The sequence below is a fragment of the Labrus mixtus genome, chromosome 18 (genome assembly GCF_963584025.1).
Source record: "Labrus mixtus chromosome 18, fLabMix1.1, whole genome shotgun sequence".
NCBI classification, from domain to species: domain Eukaryota; kingdom Metazoa; phylum Chordata; class Actinopteri; order Labriformes; family Labridae; genus Labrus; species Labrus mixtus.
Genome location: NC_083629.1, coordinates 22,311,587 through 22,331,700, shown reverse-complemented (window position 1 = coordinate 22,331,700; position 20,114 = coordinate 22,311,587). Strand labels below are relative to the sequence as shown.

At 43.4% G+C, this 20,114-nt stretch overlaps 1 protein-coding gene across 1 annotated transcript in view; it reads left to right on the top strand.

The window, feature by feature from the left end:
* The window catches only part of pacrg (PARK2 co-regulated), a 126,690-nt gene extending 117,459 nt beyond the window's left edge, over positions 1-9,231 (top strand). Inside the window, exon 5 of the mRNA XM_061063365.1 lies at positions 8,843-9,231. Within this exon, the coding sequence (XP_060919348.1) occupies positions 8,843-9,003 (161 nt within the window). The 3' untranslated portion in view covers positions 9,004-9,231. The remainder of the gene's footprint in view (positions 1-8,842) is intronic.
* The last annotated feature ends 10,883 nt before the right edge of the window (positions 9,232-20,114 follow it).

Genomic DNA, 20,114 nt, shown 5'->3' with positions numbered 1-20,114 from the left:
TGTTTGTGGGATTCCTGTCAAACATGTAAGAAATGAGACAACAGTTTTCTCTGCTGTCTGCTTTGAGTAAACATGTGTCTGCTTGATGCAACAAGACAGCGTTATTAGGAGGTTAATTATCTGACGTAACCTGTGCTCATGATAAATATGTTACAGTGGTTTGCGTAAGTTTTACCCTTGTTTCTAGATTTCCTTTTAAAGGAACAATGTGTGACTTTTTGATCCAGTAGATGTCGCCCTTGAGCACCGGGATGAAACCAAAACAAACTGGTATACCCGTCCATGTAAACATGATGTAAACACAGCTCCAACAACAACACAGCCAGCAGGACTCAGGCTTATCACTCATTGTAGACAGTCATGACTCAGAGAGACATTTACAGAGGATTAACTTGATTTCTGCTTTATTTATGTCCTATAAGTGATCACTGAAACATACATATATATATAAAAAGAGATAATAAAAAAGATAACTGCTGGTAGGAAGATGTGATCCCTCGTGTAATGTTTCTCTTGTTAAAGGCAGGTTTGAAGGTGATTCACTGCAGTGTGATAATATGTTCATCTTCATCCATTTCACATGTCCTTGGTCTCCATTATATGTGCTTTCAGAGCTGTTTGCTTATATGTTACGTGTTAACACCCATATTATATATTATATATTATTATATATTAGTGTGCCTTTGCATCTCAAAGTGCAGTGCTTTATTTGGCTTGTGTGGCCTTTAACGCCTGTCCCTGGTGCAGATCGATTTTGTGCCTAGCCAGCAGCCCACTGCTAACCTTGAGGTAAGCTGGCGTAATGAGATCGCATCTGACGGCATTGACTCACATCTGACAGCACTGACACTCTCCTCGCAGCCAGAGACAAAGGCTAGGTCCTCTGTGGTGGGCTGTATATGTTAAAGGCATCTTTTGCTTACTTACTATAGGTCCTCCCTCCTACAGGAGCTGGGTATTTGAACGCCTGAATGACCAGAATTATCATTTGAGACAAACATTTTCCAACTTTTGCTTTTGATTTCGTTTCTACACAATCTTTAATTCATCTTAAAAATGCCTTGAGAGAATAAATTGCATATTTGCTCCATGAAAACGCTTCAGATTTAAGGGTAAACCTCTGTTTTATTGAAACCTCGGCATCTGCAGCTTCTTGATGTGCAGCACAGTCGAATCCAGCATCTGCATATGCTAAGCTGTCCAAATCAAAACCTCTGCTGACAAGATCCTTTTTTTCCCCCACCAACAACACACACACTCGTTCAGTCTGAAGAATGTTCCATCTAATTTGAAACTAATTAAAACGAAGCGGGCCATCCAAGCCGTCAGCGTGATATACCTGTGGACATAACATGAAACGACTCTTTCCTTTAGAACTGTGACATGCATGCGGAAGCAGATTTACACATGCATGTATCAGGCTTCAACTGGATGAGATGGGACTGGGAGAACCATTATCTGAGTGGTGGTAATTGAAACAATAATGGACAGGGTAGCAGCTTGGAAAATAGCATTGATCCATCATCTAAGATGAGCCCTCTTTATGCATTAATACCATGACTAAATGGTGCAAACCGATATTGCTCTCGGTCATGGCTAGGTCTGGCTGGCTAATTGAAAAAAGAAATGAGCAAGAGGAGAGTTTTGTGAGGTGTGGAAAAGTGATTCTCTCACTCTTCCCCAGCAGGGCTTTGAATCCCTCCCACTGCTGGGATTTCTAAGGCAAGATTAGCGTAAGACGTGGCACGATTTCGGCGGAAGTGTGGAATTGGAATTCAATTCTTGTATACCTACGTACAGTTGTAGACTAGTAAGCCAGAGGGAGCGAGATCGATAGGAATCTAACAGCTTTAGCTCCAGTGCAGCTCAGGAGCATCCTCAGCAGGTTACGTCTCTTTGTCTCAACCTAACACATATCCTCGCTCTGTGCAATCCGACCTTGACACATTTTCCTCCGCCTGGCATGCCTCTTTGCTGATTTCTAACTTTCAGCGAGTTGAAATGGCAGTGAGCTGGAGCTAGCCTATAGAGCGAGCACTGCTGTGCCGGATGAACACGTGGAAAATGAGATCAGTGACCTACAGCAAAGGTTAGACTTCAGTAAGCATGAGCAGTCAGATGATGGCTGCTGAAGGAGTAGGGGGTTTAATAAACTACTGCTGGCCATAAGCCTATTGTTTTACTTTTCTGCTCTCAACCTCGTGTGGATGTACGTGCACGTCCGTGCACGTCCGTGTGTGTGTGTGTGTGTGTGTGTGTGTGTGTGTGTGTGTGTGTGTGTGTGTGTGTGTGTGTGTGTGTGTGTGTGTGTGTGTGTGTGTTGAAGAGACTGAGGCTACGGGCCTCATTGTGGCTAGTTGTGTTAAGCTGAAATGCTGTTATTGATTACACACAAAGGTTGAGATGGAAAAGCAACAGAGTGGGAATGGGCCCTTCTCCAGGTGTAGGTGTATGAATATGTGTGTGTGTGTGTGTGTGTGTGTGTGTGTGTGTGTGTGTGTGTGTGTGTGTGTGTGTGTGTGTGTGTGTGCATGGTTGTGTATGTGAGACACAGCTGTGCTCTCCGTCAGCCTCTGGCTTATCCATTAGGGGGAAAAGGGGGCTGGGGACTTTGGCACCAGTGTGAGGAAAAGAGGAGGATTTGAAGCTGAGGTGGAAAGGAACAAAAGCTACCGTTATGTACTCGAGTACAATTTGTTTATCTTTTCACTTCAGCACATTTCCAATTGTGTATGACTCGATATTTCTACACCATCAAATTTCAGAGGCCGACGTGGTGTCTGGTGAGGCTCTGAGGCTTTCTCTCTCTCTCTTTTATTATTTAAAGTATTAAATAAGCTTCGAAGTTTGAGGACTTTCTGCAGTTCAAACCACATCAGAGTCGGTGGAGAGGTGAGGACAAACAACACCTGGACTAATTAGCAAACGCTTTGCATCAATAATTCAGAACTTCTGAATGCTTCGGTGCTTTTTTAAACTTTGTATGTACTGTAGTAAACATTTAGTATGAATCTTTTAATCACCTTGGTGAAATTGTGAGCCAGGACCTCCATCTTTGTGTACACTCCCTCTAAGTGAGCCTGCATGCTTCACTCCTTATCCCTCTTTTCCAATTGGTCTCTCACCCTCTCTGTCGCTTCTACATTGTTTAATTTGAGTTGTTTTAATACTGATTTAAATTTGGGAAATGTCTCCAAAGAGGCCTGAAATGTAATGTAAGACATGCATCAGCAAGTACACTCCTCTATGCAAAGATCTAATAATAATTCACAAGCCCAGAAACAGGTTCTTGTTTTGTATGAAATCAATTCTTCTTTGCTGTAGCTGTAGCCGGTATAGTTTGTTGCCATGAGAGACGGTTCAGATCTTTGTTGCCTCCTTACACTGCTCTTGTTTCTGTTCATTTTGAAAAAAAAAAAGGACAAACGCAATATATATATATATCATATTATGTGTTTCTCCGACATTTTGGCAGACACAGCGCGTCCAGAGGGGCTGTGAGCTGAGCTGCAGCTAATGTTAGCAAAGCTTAGATTTAGGGGCTCTGCTTGTTTTTTAGGTTAGGAGTCCATCATGGCTCAGAGTTTAAAACACCTTAAACATCATTAAAAGTATCTGCAGAAGTCTTCTACTCTACCAAACAAACTGATCCAGAAATAAAAAAAAACCCTGGATGAAGCTTTCAGACCAAAACAACTGAAATATAATTTATAATTTGTATAAACTGCAACACTGGTATTTGATGAGCAGTCCTCTGTGAATTCAGGCAATTAAATTGAAGGAAAAACAATGATATTTGTTTGCAAGAACATTGCTGGCTGTCATATCATCATATTCACTGTCTTACATGTGTGTGCATCTCAACATGTGACAGTACAATCACCACTAAAACACATCAATACCTTTATGCTGCTGTACACACACACTGCTAGGATTATCTCTCACACTCACACTGTCTCACTGCCTTTCCTTTGCAGACACCTGTGGTATTACACACACACATAAACACCCCCCCCCCCCTCGCTCTCTCTCTCTTTCCATCTCACACGCACACACCTGGTCTCTCCCACCTCTCTGCCAGAGTGTGTCTCTTTATGAGAGGCCTGCCTGACGCCCAACTGCGAGGCTCTTTTTAATTAGAGTCCTGCTGTTAAGCACAGGGCTTGTCCAGTGGTCTCATCCTTTCCCCACCACCTCCTCACACCTACACACACACACACACACACACACACACACACACACACACACACAGCACCACTCTCCATGTCCTCGTGGCCTGGTTCACACTAAAGTATCAACATTTATTTAAATAGCTTTTATAGTTGCTCACAATTTGCATATCACAAAACCAGAATCCAAGTCAAATATTCATTATTCAACTCATTTGAAATGAACTACTTGGGATCAAATTGAACTCTGCAGCTGAAGTTTGATTTCATTCATGAGAAATAAGATAACAAGGAAAAAATATGCATATTTGAGTCAGGCAAACGCGGTGGTTGTTTGCATGCCATAAAAAAAAAAATCTGCATGTAACGTCTGAGCGAGGAAGATAAAGTATGAACATGAAGTTGTGTATTTCAGGCTGATTGCCTTTGTGAAGCTTACAGTATTTATCCAGCATGCTCAAGCTGCAGAATGGATTTTATGTTTTTGAGCATATAAACGGTATATTTGAGTCTCGAGGGACAACTTTTCAAAAGTAGGCTTCAATACGGCTTCTTCACCTCTTAGCTGACATCTAAGCTGACAGGTTCTACATGGACTTTTAGGATTTAGATTTAAAGGTTTATTTTTGGGCTTTTTATTACGTTTGTAGAGACAGGACAGTGGATAGAGTTCAAAAGCAGGGACAGAGAGAGAGAGAGAGTGGGGAATGACATACAGGAAATGAGCCACAGGTCGGATTTGAACCCGGGCTGCCCGCTTGGACGACTATAGCCTTCGTACATGTGGTGCACTCCCCTTTAGGATTTAGAAGTTTAATCAACTTGATCAATATCAAATTTTTTATGAAGGGAAAGGCAGAAAAACATCCTTTTGTTGGTAAACATCACATTTTTCTTCAGCTTCTCAGGGTGAAAAAAAACATCAAAATAGGATGTTAATGCACATTTCATGATTTGAAATAATAGCATGCACACATGCCCTCCCATAACAAGCTCATATGTGCAGTTATAGACAACCTTTTGCACAAAGTATTTCTGGAACTCAAGCTCCTCCACAGCACACATAACCTGCATTCCTTCATTTCCTTTTTTATGCGAGGCCAACCCACTGTGAACAAAAAATAAAAAAACAGGTCTCTCTCGCATTCATCCATCCACTTTCTTTTTTTGCATCTGGTTGTTATAATCAAAGAGCCATTGTGTCGCGGTGGCCTCCTGTCTAAGCTGCTTTCATACGCTACTTCCCCAATCACAGCTAAGTTGATTAGAAACAACGGTAAGTGGGTGGATATTATGTTGAATCAGCTTTGGAATTTCGAGCTGCCCAAAGCTGCTGCAGTGTGTGTGTCACCCGGTTCCCGGCAGAGGAGGGGATTACAAAACACACAACACAACATATAAATGCATGCCAACCTCGGTCAGAGATCTCCAGCAGGGTCTGAAACCAGCCATTCAGCTCCAGTTCCCAACTGAAAAGTTACAGTCTCTATAACTCACATTAGTTTGTAGCAATCACTTTGTCTGCATCTGTGACTGCTTGTCTTCAGCTTGATGTGGGAAGACAGGTTGTTTAGGACCGTGGAGAACGAGGGATGGAGAAAAAGCAGGGTGACAGGGGAGGGAGGCTGCAGCTGTTGCTGTGTGTAGTTTAGTGTCGGTCTGTTGTGGTTTTGGCAGAAATCACAGCAGAAAGCCCGAGAGAGGCACAACCCTTAATGAAAAGATAAAGTTAGATAGATCTGCCTTATCTTTTACTCCCTTTACCTCCATGCTCTTTGTGATAAAGACCCCTCCAATCCCAGGGATTTAGCATGAAAGGCCGAAACAAAGCACCTTTTTTTTTTTCCCGGTGCCACCTTTCTTTTTCTTCCCCCACCTTACGAGAAGCAAAAGTCGCTCCACTCTCCTGTCTGCGTTCGTATCGACCCTTCCCCTTCCTCAGAGGAACAGACAAACCCCTGCTAGGGCTCTCTTTTCCTTCTGTTCTGGGGCGGGAGTTTATATTCCGATTGTTTTTTTCTGTGCTCGATCTGCCCAGAGTATCGGATGTTGCCAAAAGCAGAGAGGGGAAAAAACAGAAAGGGAAGGGGGGAGCAGAAAGAGAAGAAGAATGAGCCAGAGAATGTATTTTGCTGAAGGACATTTGCAGAGGCAGCTTTTAACATCCCCTCCACCCGCCGCTACTTCCTCCCTTACTCCCCCCCCATCCCTCCTTTAACACACTTCTCCTTTTTTCTGCTCTTTAAATATTGAGAATCTTTGCAAATTCCTCTGGCCTCTTCCTTTTTGATGCTCCTGGCCTCCCAACAGCTCAGCAGCCAAAATGCACTCGGAAGGGCTGACGTATGGCAACAGTAACAATTCCCCTCACTCCTCGCTGCCCCCCCTCCAAGCCCCCCAACCTTCCCTAATAAACAGGTCTGAGCTCTGCCGGTTCCCAGGCCGCACCTCTTCCTCCACTCCCAGTGTTCTCCAGTCCAGAAGGCCAAGCTCTCCCTCTGGGCTGGCTCTGGCTGCTCATTTTCACTCCTAACAGGGGGTGGCTCTCCACAGGTCTGACTTTCTAACCCACACACACACACACACACACACACACACACACACACACACACACACACACACACACACACACACACACACACACACACACACACACACCCTGTCACTATATTCTTTACTTTTCACCATTCTCCTGCCTCCAGCTGCACACATCACAGCATACTAGTGTCCCCAACTTCCCCTTTTCTTTTATTGCTCACATGGCTGCATTTTAGATTCTATTTCAGATTTAGCTAACTAGTAGGGTGCAGGCGTCTGTGTTGTGGGTTTCCTTAAAAAAAAAAAAAAAAAAAGAACCCAGCCTTAGTTTAGATCGAGATAAAAAAGTGTTTCTCTTAAAGACTGCATTCCTGAGCGTGTCCAGTTATTGTTGTTTCTATAACAGGAAAAAACTGTAAATAAAAAAAAGCTTCTAAATTAAGCCGTTAAAGTTTTCTTCGAGGCTAACCAGCGGTCAAAACGTGGCTGGAGAAGTCTCCCCCATCGCTTTCATGTAAAACAGGAGAGCGAATCCTGAGCAGCGAGCTAGTGCAGCAGACTGAGATCATAGACGTGTTACTGCTTAACAGCCCGCTTTATGGGACCAGCTCTCTTTGTGTTTTAATGAGGAGGCCATGGATGGTCGGAAAGGCGAGGAGAAACACAGAGAGAGAGAGAGAGAGAGAGAAGATGAGGGATTAGACGAGATTGAGAAAGAATAAAAGATGGAACATTAGAAGGATGTAAAAATGAGGTTTAATGTCCCTGTCTCTCTTCACGTCTAATTAAGAGTGAAAGAAGAGGCTGAAGGATCCCTGTTAAAGTGCTGCTCTTCATTTTTCACACCTCAGGTACGCTCCATGACACACTTGTGTCACCTCTCCTTCTCCTCTTTTCTTTTCTCCTCTCCCAACTCAGACCAAGAACGCTTTGATTAAAATGACCGATTCGTTTCAGACTTTACTTTATAGCCTCAAAAAATAAATCCAAAGTTCCTCTCCAGGATATCTCAGACGAACAAGGCATTTTGTTGCAAACAAACTTGGACAGCTGGTTTGTGTGTGTGTCTCTTTGTGTGTGTGCTTGTGTGTGTGTGTGTGTGTGTGTGTGTGTGTGTGTGTGTGTGTGTGTGTGTGTGTGTGTGTGTGTGTGTGTGTGTGTGTGTGTGTGTGTTAGCCACATTCCTCTCTATATTTACCTCCCTCTGAAAAGTGTTTTTAGCCCCAAGTGCAATGGCATGAGATTGGCAGTTTGCTGTGTGCTGATAAAAAGTCACGATTTGTGTGAATGTGTGCATGTGCTCGCGTTTGTGTGTGTGTGTGTGTGTGTGTGTGTGTGTGTGTGTGTGTGTGTGTGTGTGTGTGTGTTTAAGTGTGCCTGCTGGTGAAAGACGAGGAAGGAGGGAGTGCAGGCTGGACACCTCAGGAATGCTTTTTCCGATAACAAGTTCCCTCAGCTCACTACAGCTCTGTTGTACAATTGTGTGTGTTTTACTAGTTACACTTTCTCTGTGTGTGTGTTTGTGTCCTGTGGGAAGGGAGTTGGATTGGCCATGCGTGTTTTGCCGTTTTGTCTATGTAACATTTACAGAATATGTTCAACATGTGCAAGAAACACAAATACACATGAAGAAAATGTCCTTTTATCCCACATACTTTAATTTCAGGTGCTGTTAAAATAGTTTCCTGTATCAGATTTCTTTTTGTCTCAAGTGCAGGTGCACGCTGCAAACACCCACTCACACAGTCACATTCCTACCTGTGGCGTCTGACTCCAGGTCGCTGCTCATGCCTCGTGTGCATCATCAACGCAACATTACGCAACAGCAGAAACCGGTGCTGACTCGGATGTAGTTCTCTCTGCGGGCCGCCTCATTAAACATTCAGAGGAACATTTAAAAAAAAAAACTCTTCTGCCGCTCGGCTCCCACTGGCCTCGCCGTAAGAGGAGTAAATTAAATTCAGTCTGTCCAGTGGGTTTGAAGTCAGATGGAAGGATGGCATTTGCAGTGCAGCGTGGCCGCAGGTGGTGCTTTGTGAGCCCTGACATCAACCTCACAGGCTGAGCTGAAATCCTATCTCTGGATGATTTTTTTTTTTTTTCCTGATCCCGTCTGTCTGTCTGTCTGTCTTTAGTGAACTCCGGAGACGGCATCGACTACAGCCAGCAGAAGAGAGAGAACATAGGTGATTTGATCCAGGAGACTCTGGAGATGTTCGAGCTCTACGGGGGAGAGAACGCCTACATAAACATCAAATACATGGTGCCCACCTACAGGTCCTGCTTAAACAACTGATCAAGCTGATGCTGCACAGACTCTTGACGTCTCCGTCAGTCCCTCTTTATCTGCCCCTCACCTCTAAACGAACCTCTTATCTCTTGCCTTTTTTTTTCCATCCTGGTTCTCTCCTAATCTTAATCTCAGCCTCACTCCATGGTTTCTCCTTTTGTTTCTGAACTCCTCTCTGCTCTGTAGCATAACCTTTTTATTTTTTAAATCCTTATTAAATTCATTGCTGCAAGTCATGGGGTATTTCCCGTCTTGTCTGGATCTGTGTATTTATCACTATAACTTGCAAAGAACAAATTGGCCTCATTAAAAAGCGTGCAGTATGTTTAATATATTATCCATGAATTATGACGGCGGTGATTTGTCTTGTTGGCTCTTAAGGAATTCTTGATGCATGTGACTTTTGTTCCAAACACAGATACTCCTTAGATGGAAAATGTGACAAAAACTCCTTTAAAATGTTTTTGTTTTTTTAAAGTTTCTAAATCAACTGTTAATTTAACTGGACTGTGAAACAATTTAAAGTGTCAACAGGACCTCAGAAACCAGCCCTACAACATTCCCCCCCCCCCCCCCCCCCCTCCCCCCGGGACCCCTAGAGGGTGTAAGCATATCTTAAAAAAACACATTTAAGGCGTAACTTGGATCATGTCCTCTTTTTTTTTTTCATAAACTAAATGATGTACTTTTATTTCATCTGCTTGAAAGAAAACATGGCGCAGCTTTGAATCATTTAAAAAGATGCTAATGGAGCCTGAGAGGTACAAAAAAAGGAGAGAAGTGATGCAGGCCCAGTCTCTTCTGTTTCGACTCATAAAGTCGTGAACATTTGCACTGTGTTTTGTCCCGTTTTACAACTGCTTCTGTTCACAACCGGGCTGCGTTGTGTTGCATTGTCTCGCACTAGTGTACCCATTCTGTCACAAAAACCCAGCTGGAGACAGAGCCTGTCTAAACACGCAGAGGAAGACGCGCAGGAATGATGGCCGACAGCATTCCTCCAGACAAACACACACACATATTGGTTAACATGCTTTGAACTCAAAAAACCTCACAGTGCATCTCGTGTGTGCAAGTGTGTTTGTTTGTGCGCATGACAACATGTTTATTTGTATTTATCCAGACCAGACAGTAAGTCCACAGATGGCGTCTTTAACCAACTTTTTATCCGTATGGTGTGCAGATTGAAGCTGCTCTCTCCCACCATCCTCTCTGCAGCGTTACAGTGGAAACTTCTTTCCAGACACAACAGGATCACACACACACACACACACTCAGAAGCAGACACACATTTACACATATACATACACAACCCTGCAACCCAACAGGGAAACATAGTGTAATTGATTTCTGACACTCACAAGGACACTCGCAGCGTCTCTTATTGTAAGTCATGTCTCCAGCAGAAGCAACTTTACAGGCCTGCGGAGGAATCCATTCTCAACAGGAAGACAGGTTCATAATGCTCATATTTCAGCCTCAGCACATCCTGAAAAGAACGAGACCGAGTGGCTGTTCCACACTGCTGAACCACACGGCCTTGCTGCACTCGCTTTCTGCTGCTTGATCTGTGCAGCTTTAGATGGGAAAAGGAGTGCATGCTTGGTCCCCTTGCTACCAAACCCCTGCCCCCCCCCCAACATATTTCAGCTTAAGAAGTGAGTTTGTGTAATAAAACATTTATAGCAACAAAGCAGGCATGTGAAATATTTTTAAAAGGGGGTACAATTCCAGCTCTGTTCCTGCTAAACAAGCTGGTCGAACTCTGAACAGTCTGCATCCTACTGTGCTGCATCACCTGTCCAATTTTACTGAGCCACAGGCTAGCAGCTAGCCAGCACAGAAGAAAATCAACTTTCACACAAAGGACTACGACAATAAAGAGGAGAGGGAAACGTGGTAAGCAGTTTTGTGGATTTCTTTCTTCAAATAGCCTCAAAAACCGTTGAATCAAAACCAAACTAGTCTGAATTTTAACACCCTTCTCTCCTTCAGCTTATCGTAGCCCTTTTTCTCCAAGCTAGCATTTAATGTCACAGATGCTATAATATGCAGAAACTGCCCAGAGTTCACTCCACTTCCTTGCACTTCAAGGGCCAAACAATCTGATTGCTTTGGCTCAATTAGGTCACATCACAGGCGCTAATGAGCATTAAATGCTAAATGGTGTCCGTTTCGACCTCTTTGGGGAACACGCTGAAGCTCATTAAGAGAGGTGACAGTCTGGATAAGAGCGTTGGGAAATATGATCTCCAATCAAGAGCTTGACACACTCGGTTAAAGCACACACACTCACACACACACACACAAATATGAAAATGGAAAAACAATACCATACAACAAACACCATTGTAATTGCTCATGCAAGTAATAGAGTGAAGTGTGAAATGAACAGGAATGGAGGCAGCCAATGAGGTTATTTGGTCTATCAAAGGCATCGACGCATGACTGGCCCGGACCTACAGGCTGGAAAAACCAAGCATGACATTGCTTGAATTTTCTCCCTTATCTCGCTCTCTGCTCAAACATGAAAAAAGGACTCAAAAACAAATCCGGCATAAAGCAGAAATTGTCCCGATCATCACGTTCTAAACCTTTTCCCTGAGTCATAATGAGCAATTGATCATTTTGTGTCTGCCCAAAGAAACACAAAGAAATAAATAGCTTCCCATTCAGAGCATTTCCTCCAGTTATAGAGCTCAGGTTGTAACATCATGCTCTTCTTCCCTACAGCTGATGGTATCTGTCGCAGATAAAGCCACAGTATTATTTTCAGCTGAAAGGATTTCCAAGTTGATATTTGTCTTTTTTTTTTCTTTTTTTTTGCTGCTTTCTTGACGATTATGAAAAATCTGTCTGGGTGCGTGTGAGGGCGACAACATGTTATTCAGCCGTTCTGCAACATCCTAGTGCTGCCTTTTGTTAATATCTCCTCAGGCCAGATACAGAATGAGGAGATTAAGATAATTCTGCTACACATGCCTCAGCTTAGAATTTAAAGTGATGGTTTCATGTTTTTCTGTTTCACTTTCCCTCAGTGTGTGTACAGTCACATTAGTTACTGTATAACACTCAATGCCAGCTGGATTTTGGAAACATTTTTGTTTTCATCCCCACAGTGATGCATTCTGGGTGTTAAAAAAAAAGCAACTTTAACCACCAAGTGTGTAGCATTCCTGCACACCTGCCTTTGTCCCCCAAGGCTGACAAATGTACGTAAAGGTTAGCACTCGATGCTGAATGGATTTGGAAGAAACCTTCAAGTATCAATTAGTCAATGCAGATGTTTCCTTAACCTCGGGTGTTAAAACATGAAGCCAACACTGAAGTGCAAAAAACTGCAGTTCTCAAAGTGTCCACCTGGGGCTGCACGCAAAAGCCAAATTCTAATCATTACAGCAGAAATAAACATGTTTACAGCCCGGTTAAAAAACAATTTTGGTTTAAATGGTCTGTCTATATTTTAAAAAATTGTACCAGTGGGCCTCCAAAGCCCCCTGCAGTAACAGATTGGTGACGTCACTCATGCTTTGTTTATTAATATTTACAGTCTATGGCGTTGACAGACAGGTAGGCACGTTGTTGCTTTCTGCCAGGAGGACAAAGGCCTGAATAAGCTCCACCTCTTGGCCTTTTTCAAGACTGATCAAAAGTTAGGTGGAGATTGCATTTCCAACATGGCAACCACCATCGTCCAGCTTCAAAACACTCCTTCAGAAACCTACTGGTGACGTTACTGAGACTACGTCCATGTTTCATACGGTCCTTGGTTCAGACACCAACTTTAACCATCAAGTGTTGAGCATTACTGCTCACCTGCTGGTTGTTGTTGATCACCTAAAGCACCACTTGGGAGTCTAACTGTTTTCCAAAGTGGTTCATTCGGGGTGTTACCACACCAGCGTTAACCACTGAGTGTGTAGCATTCCTGCACACCTGCCTTTGTCCTTACAAGGGTGAAAGAGTGTTATCTAATCCAACAACCTGGCTTATCCTAACTCTCCAATGCAACTGGACTCCCAGGGTCAACTCCAAACGAAGTGGGGCTGGTGGGCACTCGTTCAGCTCTGGGGTTATTCTTAGCCTAGCTAGCTCAGCCTCTCACAACAGCTGCCACTGCCCTGCAGCCAGCAATAACTCCCACTGAGGAACACATGTGAGCCATTTCACTGATGGAAACACAAAGCATTGCACCCACATGGGAAGATTTATACATCGAATTTTCAAACAGCCCTCACAGATCAACACAGGCCATGACGCAGACAAGTGTTTACATGCGTGTCTGGCTCGTATCCCACCAGCTTCAGGTTGAGCCGTTATCTCTGAATGAACAGTGACTTTCTGAAAGCTGGCTCCACGGAGCTCAAGTTTGTCCTTGTGCATCTCCGTCTCACCACATCACAGCGGTGGCAGGCCAACAAAGGCTTTTGTATTGCAGGGAGCTGTGCAACAAAAGCTACACAAGCGCGCGCCGATAGCGTTCTGTCGACGGAGGGGGAAAAAGAGATTGAGGAAAAGTCGAGAAAAAGGCTGAGACGGAGGAAGACAATTATGGAAAAGAGAAGGCGGCGTGAAAATGTTTTGGAGTTTGAGAGCGAGAGCATGTTGAATAAAGAGAATACAAGAGGAGATACATCGTGAAACCCAGCGCTTAGTGAAATGAGAGGAAGGAGAGGACTGTGTGGGCCGCGTCAGGATGGATGGATAGAGGGAAGTGGGATGTTGTGTCACCTGCTAGAGAGAGCTGTCTAGCGCCGTCCAGACCTTAGATTTAGGAGCAGTCAGCTGCAGAGAGGAATAAGAGACCAAAGAAGAAGAGGCGGAGGGGGTTGGGGCTCCACACTGAACCATTTGGTAATCTGTTTTTCTTTCACAAGTGAAAAAGGAGGAAACAACTGGCACTTATAAACATCACCACGCTTCCTTATTTGAGCAAACAAGCTGAATGTGACTGAATCAATTTAGTCATGCATGTAGTGAATGTTTAAAACGATCAAAGTTGGGGTTGTTTGTCGCATGTCATAACCCTGTGTACTTTGCTAGATTTATTAAGCATTCAGGAAGTCATCATCAGTCTTCCTCTTTATCACTTCCTTCCCTTTTCCCCTTTGTCCCCTCTTCTGCTGAGCTGTCTCTCTTGTTCCAGCGTTATAGTCTCAAAAGGCAGATTGTTAGGACCAGCAATGAGGGGATTGTGCTGTGCAACAGAAATAAATGCCCCCCGGGGGAATGATTTGTCTTGTTCACGTCTGCCTGGCAGACTCTGCGCTCATCCAGGGAGCCACTGAGCATGTGCAAAGACAGGGTAGCACAATGGAGATTTATCTATCTGCCTCTCCATATGCCAGGTGTCTGATTTGCAGGCTTAATGCGAGAGTGCAGGGATACTGTAAACACCTTGAAAAAAGGTGATCATATTCTGTTTTTCTGCTGTGAATGTTCTCTTATTTTATATTGATAAAGTCTACAAAAATCTTACTTTGCGGTTTATGGTTTCGGTTTCCGAGCTTCAGTCTCCTATCTGAGCTTTTTGTGTGTTATTGTTGGACTGATTATTCTTGTGTTTTGAGATCCTCGAGCCGACCACACAGCAGGATCAATCCTCCTCTGAAACAGATGTGATCAATGAGAATCCCTCTCTTTCTGTCACTTTCCCTTTTTTGCTTTCTTCCTCGCCCCTCTTCCTCTCCTTCAGGTCTTATCACTCACAAACACTCATTTCTTTCCCTGCTATGGGCTGGCAGGCGCACACAAACAGGCGAACAGACGAGTAAACAAATACGAGCTTCTTCAGTAGGAGCCGGAATGGATCCACACTGTTAACAATTCGGCGGGGACTGATGTAGAATCGGCTGGGCTTCTTTAAGCCGTATCGACACCCATGTGCTCTCCACAAGAGTAGGGGACCAAGGAAGGAGGAGCGGGTGAAAGTTGTTTACCTTCGGCCAGTTTAAGTGCCACGTACTGTAAAAATGCTACTGTGATTTTGTCATTTCCTCCTGTTGATTGATGCTTAGCAGGTTTGAGGTGGGGATTTTGGAGGTGCTGTTTTCCCATCACAACTGGCTCCAGCTGTCCCCCCACTCATCCAATATCCCCCCCTCTTGCCTGTGCAACAACAGGCGGGCCAACAGGCATTCCCATCAGCAGATTGCCAAACCACTGGAGCATCTAGACTACAACACCCAAGGTGACCTTTAACAAAATCGAGAATGGTGAATAACTGCGGTGGCGGAGAATAGAAAGGGTTATTGTGAACGCAGGAATGTTGGATTGAATTGTGATAGATTTTTCCTCATGCTACTCCACTCCTCCAGCTGGCACTTCTTCCTTTAAATGTGTGTGACTAGTACGGACTCTTTCTTGTGGTACGTCTTATTTTTTTAGTGGGGAAAAAAGCCTGTTTTAGTCACATTCAAGAACTTACTGCCTGCATGTAGTATCAAATAAAAGCTAGTTCCAATCTATACCACATGCATTTGAAAGAGTGTCCCTTTTTTTGTCTTTCCGTTTGGGCCTATTAGAACGCTCCATCCTAATCACAAGTAGGTGTGAAATACAACACGATGAGTAGACGTTTCACAACCCCCAACACCAACCAGACCCCTCACTCACATCTGCAGTAGAAGCCAGAGTACTGTGGATGTTTTTAGTCCTGGGCAATCGTTTATACCAAAGTATAGACCAGATTTTTGTTCCTATCTGTGGTTGGAAAACGACACCCATCACAGCCAACATTTCTTGAAAACATTTCTTGAGAACATTGAAATATTCTTCTCTCTATAATCCCTGATAATATCCTCAACAGTAGCTGAACTTACTATTAAAGGTAGGCTATAGTAAGTAGAATATTTACACTCAAATATCTAAATTATTTAAAAAACGATTACCAATTTTATTTTGTCAAATACTTACATTATCTCAAATATTTCCAACATTAATCAAAGCCATGATAGAGGAACATGTGTCTGACATGACAGACACAACATGTTTATCGTTGCCGTGAAAACACAGAATGTTACGTCAAAGAGCGCTGCATAAAGATGGATTACTGCTGAAAGCTGCCGTTTACATTAGCTCGACGGTCAACACATTCTCTTCCTCAGGTCGGTTCCGCCTTTTCTTCTTGACTACGGTCATCTCAGAGTTTGTTTCCATCGGGGGTAGGGGAGGGAGGAAGCAGAGAGAATCACTCCCATGATTCCCCGCCAGCCTTGAAGTCATCTATTGTTATTGTTTCGATCGAGAGCCCCCTGGTGGCGGAATTTACAAACTGTGCGTTAAAAGTGTTGTCATAAATAAAAGATGTGATCTCGGCATGCTAACACTAAATGTTAGCCACCATGAACAGACGTTTGCTGGACTGGAGCTTTGCAACTGTTTAAATGTGATTTTTCACACTTAAATGTAGAAATCAAGTATATCCTCTGAAAATAACTCTGAGTCATGACTGTCTACAATGGGTGTAACACCCGAGTCCCACTGTCTGTGATGCTTTCAGAGTTTTCAGAGTCCTATCTTCACTTTGTTTACATCGCTGGACGGCCGGCTGACTCCTCCCCTCACGTATAAAAGTTGTTTAATTGAGGGACTAGAGAAAAGAAGAATAACATACTGTACTCACTGCTTAACTGTGTTTCTAGATCACGCTCATTTCAGGTAAATTTACATGCAGTGTGAAGATACGAGCACAATAAATATCGCTAGCATTAGCATGCTAACACAACAATGCAGCGCGAGTTGTTTTGGTTTCATGCTGGTGCTCAAGGGCGACATCTGCTGGATCAAAAAAATCACATATAAATCCTTTAAAGAAAAAAATGCGTCCCTTAAACTTGATAATTTTAACAGATTTAATCCACAGCAACACCAGAATAAAACTACGGGGGATTAAGTTGATTTTCTGTCATCTCAACGCGTTCCTCAATCAATTTGATTTTCACGTCCTTCCTCTTCATCTCTGTCGTCTGCAATTCTGCCTTTAGGTGATTTCCCTGTCAAATAAATAATATTCAGTCATTCACAATAACAAATGCTCACACAGTATTCAATACAAGCATGCAAAAAAAACCAAAAAAACAAGTATGAGTGCAACAGTGCATGAAGACACGAGCACCAGTAGGTCATTTGTCATGTCGTGCTTATGATACAAGTTAAAATGAATAATAGGTACATTATGTGTTTCTCTGTGTATGCTCTGTATGTGCTGTGGTTGCTAGAAGGACATTTATTTCTGTTGCGCTGTGCACACACCTTCCTCAAAATGTAAATGACCCAGATTCCGCCGGCACTCTTTTTTCCCCACGGACCCCAAAGTAGTAAGTGAAAAGAAAAAAGGGAGAGATGTTGTTCTTGTTTTTACATGTGTGTGTGTGTGTGTGTGTGTGTGTGTGTGTGTGTGTGTGTGTGTGTGTGTGTGTGTGTGTGTGTGTGTGTGTGTTATCAGAGCCTGTGGGCCTCTGTTTGTCTCCTCCAGAGCGACAGCCGTTATCACAGAGCGCCGTGCCTCGACAGCGACGTCGTCGTCTCCGTCTCCTGCTCGCTTTCCTTGCGGCTGTGGCCCCCGAGGCGGGCCACGACAATCTACGGGGGCCCCTGCTGAGGGCCCCATTGTCTCTGTCAGCGCGCTTTCAGTTGAAAAACCCAGGGCGCTCTCCGCCTTCATTGTCAGTGACTTAACGGCTTCCCTTCAAAAGGGGGCTAAACGCATGTTCATTAATTATCTGGATCCTTGTTAATTGGATTAATTGTTGAATGGGAAGCGTGTTATTAAAAATGACGAAAACACAAGGGCAGGGAAAGCAAAAGAGGGGGGGATTAATATCGCTTCTGTTTACTCTGGGGCTGTCAGAAGACACACACACACACACACACACACACACACACACACAGTCAGGTATCTGCTCTCCCTGTCTATTGAAGGGTCTCTCTCTCTCTCCCTCTAACTCTGCGTCTCTATTTCACACACATACCAGCACACACACACACACACACACACACACACACACACACACACACACACACACACACACACTGAAGCAGTATGTGACCCAACTCGGAAGAATCAGCACTAGGCAAGGTGCAAATTACCATGCGCACCGCTGAGATAAGAACTAAACCCATTTTCAAAGCTCAGAATAAATGCCAGATTCTTTTTGATGCAAGAAGTCTGTGACTTTTCCCATCGCTTATATTCAAAGATTAAGGGAGGAAATAAAAGAGAAGCATAAAGTCAACACCATGAACAATTTAGCTATCTCCCCGCCATATGAAATAAAGTGGGGTTTCTCATTCCCCCGGCCTATCTGCACACGCTTATCCACCAAAAATCACTTATCACTGTTTGACTTCAAGGGATGTTTTTTAGCGTTCGGGGCTTCAAGATAGGGCGCCGTTATTCCAGACCATCAGGATGGCAGGACTAATGTTACACGTCCTGAGTAATTGGTAGAGGTGAAAATGACAAGACACTTTATTGGTGTTGTAGAACTCGACTTCGGTCTTGGTATCGAGACCACTTTTTGAAGGTCTCAGATTGGGTGGACTCCGGATTTTATGTCAAGACCGCTCAAGACCACCACCAAAAATGCCTCTTTCAGAAAGAAGGAATAACTTCAATTCATTTGTAGTTTTTTTTTTTTTTTTTATCCCCCGGTTACGGCCACAACCTTCCCGGTGTTACAGTCTGAGTGAGTGACACGCCCACTGCACATAAGATGATGATTTTTCAGTGATATTTTATCGTCCTACCTTTGGTCTTGTCTCGGTCTTGACTCGGCCTTGATCCTTAAATGTCTCCATCTTGTCTCGACCTCTGAGCACTCTGGTCTCAGGTATATCCTGGTCTTGAATACAACGCTACACTACATGCAAAAAACATCTGAACTGTGTTTTCCTGTGGACACTGGTTGAAACGATGACAGTCAAATTGTTGGAAGTTGGATACTAAAGTGTCAATCTAACTGAGGAACGTCCTGTGTACAAAGTATTTCCAGTCCATCACGATCATTTTGAAAACTAATGTCTGAAACGTCTCTGAAGTTTTACAATAATTGCAGCAATAACAAAGTGTGACTAAATGTAAGCAGTGTCTGAAGAAGCAGAGAAGCAGGATCCAGTAAATGTGTTGCGCTGGTTGTTAAGGCAACTGTATCTGTCCGTCTGCTTTCATGTGGAGGCTCCTGTCGCCTGCTGCACTCCCAAATACTGCTATCAGGGGCCGGAGGACTGATTCCAAATATTTCTTTGGGGGGGGGGGACTAGTATTGTTTTGTGTGTGAGTTGGCAGATTTACAGTGTAATAATACATTTTGGCACTATATAGAACAAATGTTGGTCCTAAACGGTAAGTTTACTTGAGCTTGTATGGATCTTTTCTAATCTTCTGACTACTCAAAGCACATTGACCCCGCAGGACACACCTACACATTCACACTCTGATGGCAGAGGACCATCAGAAGTAACTAATCCCATTTATACACATTCATAGGCCGCCAACAAAGCAGCAGGGGTTACTTGGGGTGAAGTGTCAAGCCCAAAGAACACATGCACGAACATGTGGGATCGAACCCCCCACACTTCCAGTTCAACTCTACCAACTGAGCCACAGCCGCCCCCTAAATATGTCCTACAAAATAAACCCAAAGACATTTCCTGTTTAAGTTACTTTTACATGATAAATAGGGCTGTCAGTATTAATAGTTGATTGCATAAATGTCTAAAAATTAATGCTTCTTTAAAAATCTTGATTAATCACATTCTATTTTGTCCCTTTAGGCACACCGTAGCCTCCAGAGTGTCTCCCTGTAGTCACAGTGATGGGAAAAAATGACACTGCTGCGTCTTTGAATGTCATATGACATCAATCATGAAACTTTTTTATCGTTCCTTTGAGCAGCCTTTACTTTTTCTGTGGTTAATCTTCGATCTACCAGAAGGTCCTTAGATTATTTCAAAATAAAAGCGGGGTTGAATTCAAACAGCAAGCTTAAGACAGTACACAAAATCAAAATAAAAGCCTTACAATGTTTTATTTTAAACAGGTGTTAATGGTATTTCAAACATGGGATTAAAAATGTGACTAATCACAATCAATTATTGAAACATTTTTGGTTTTA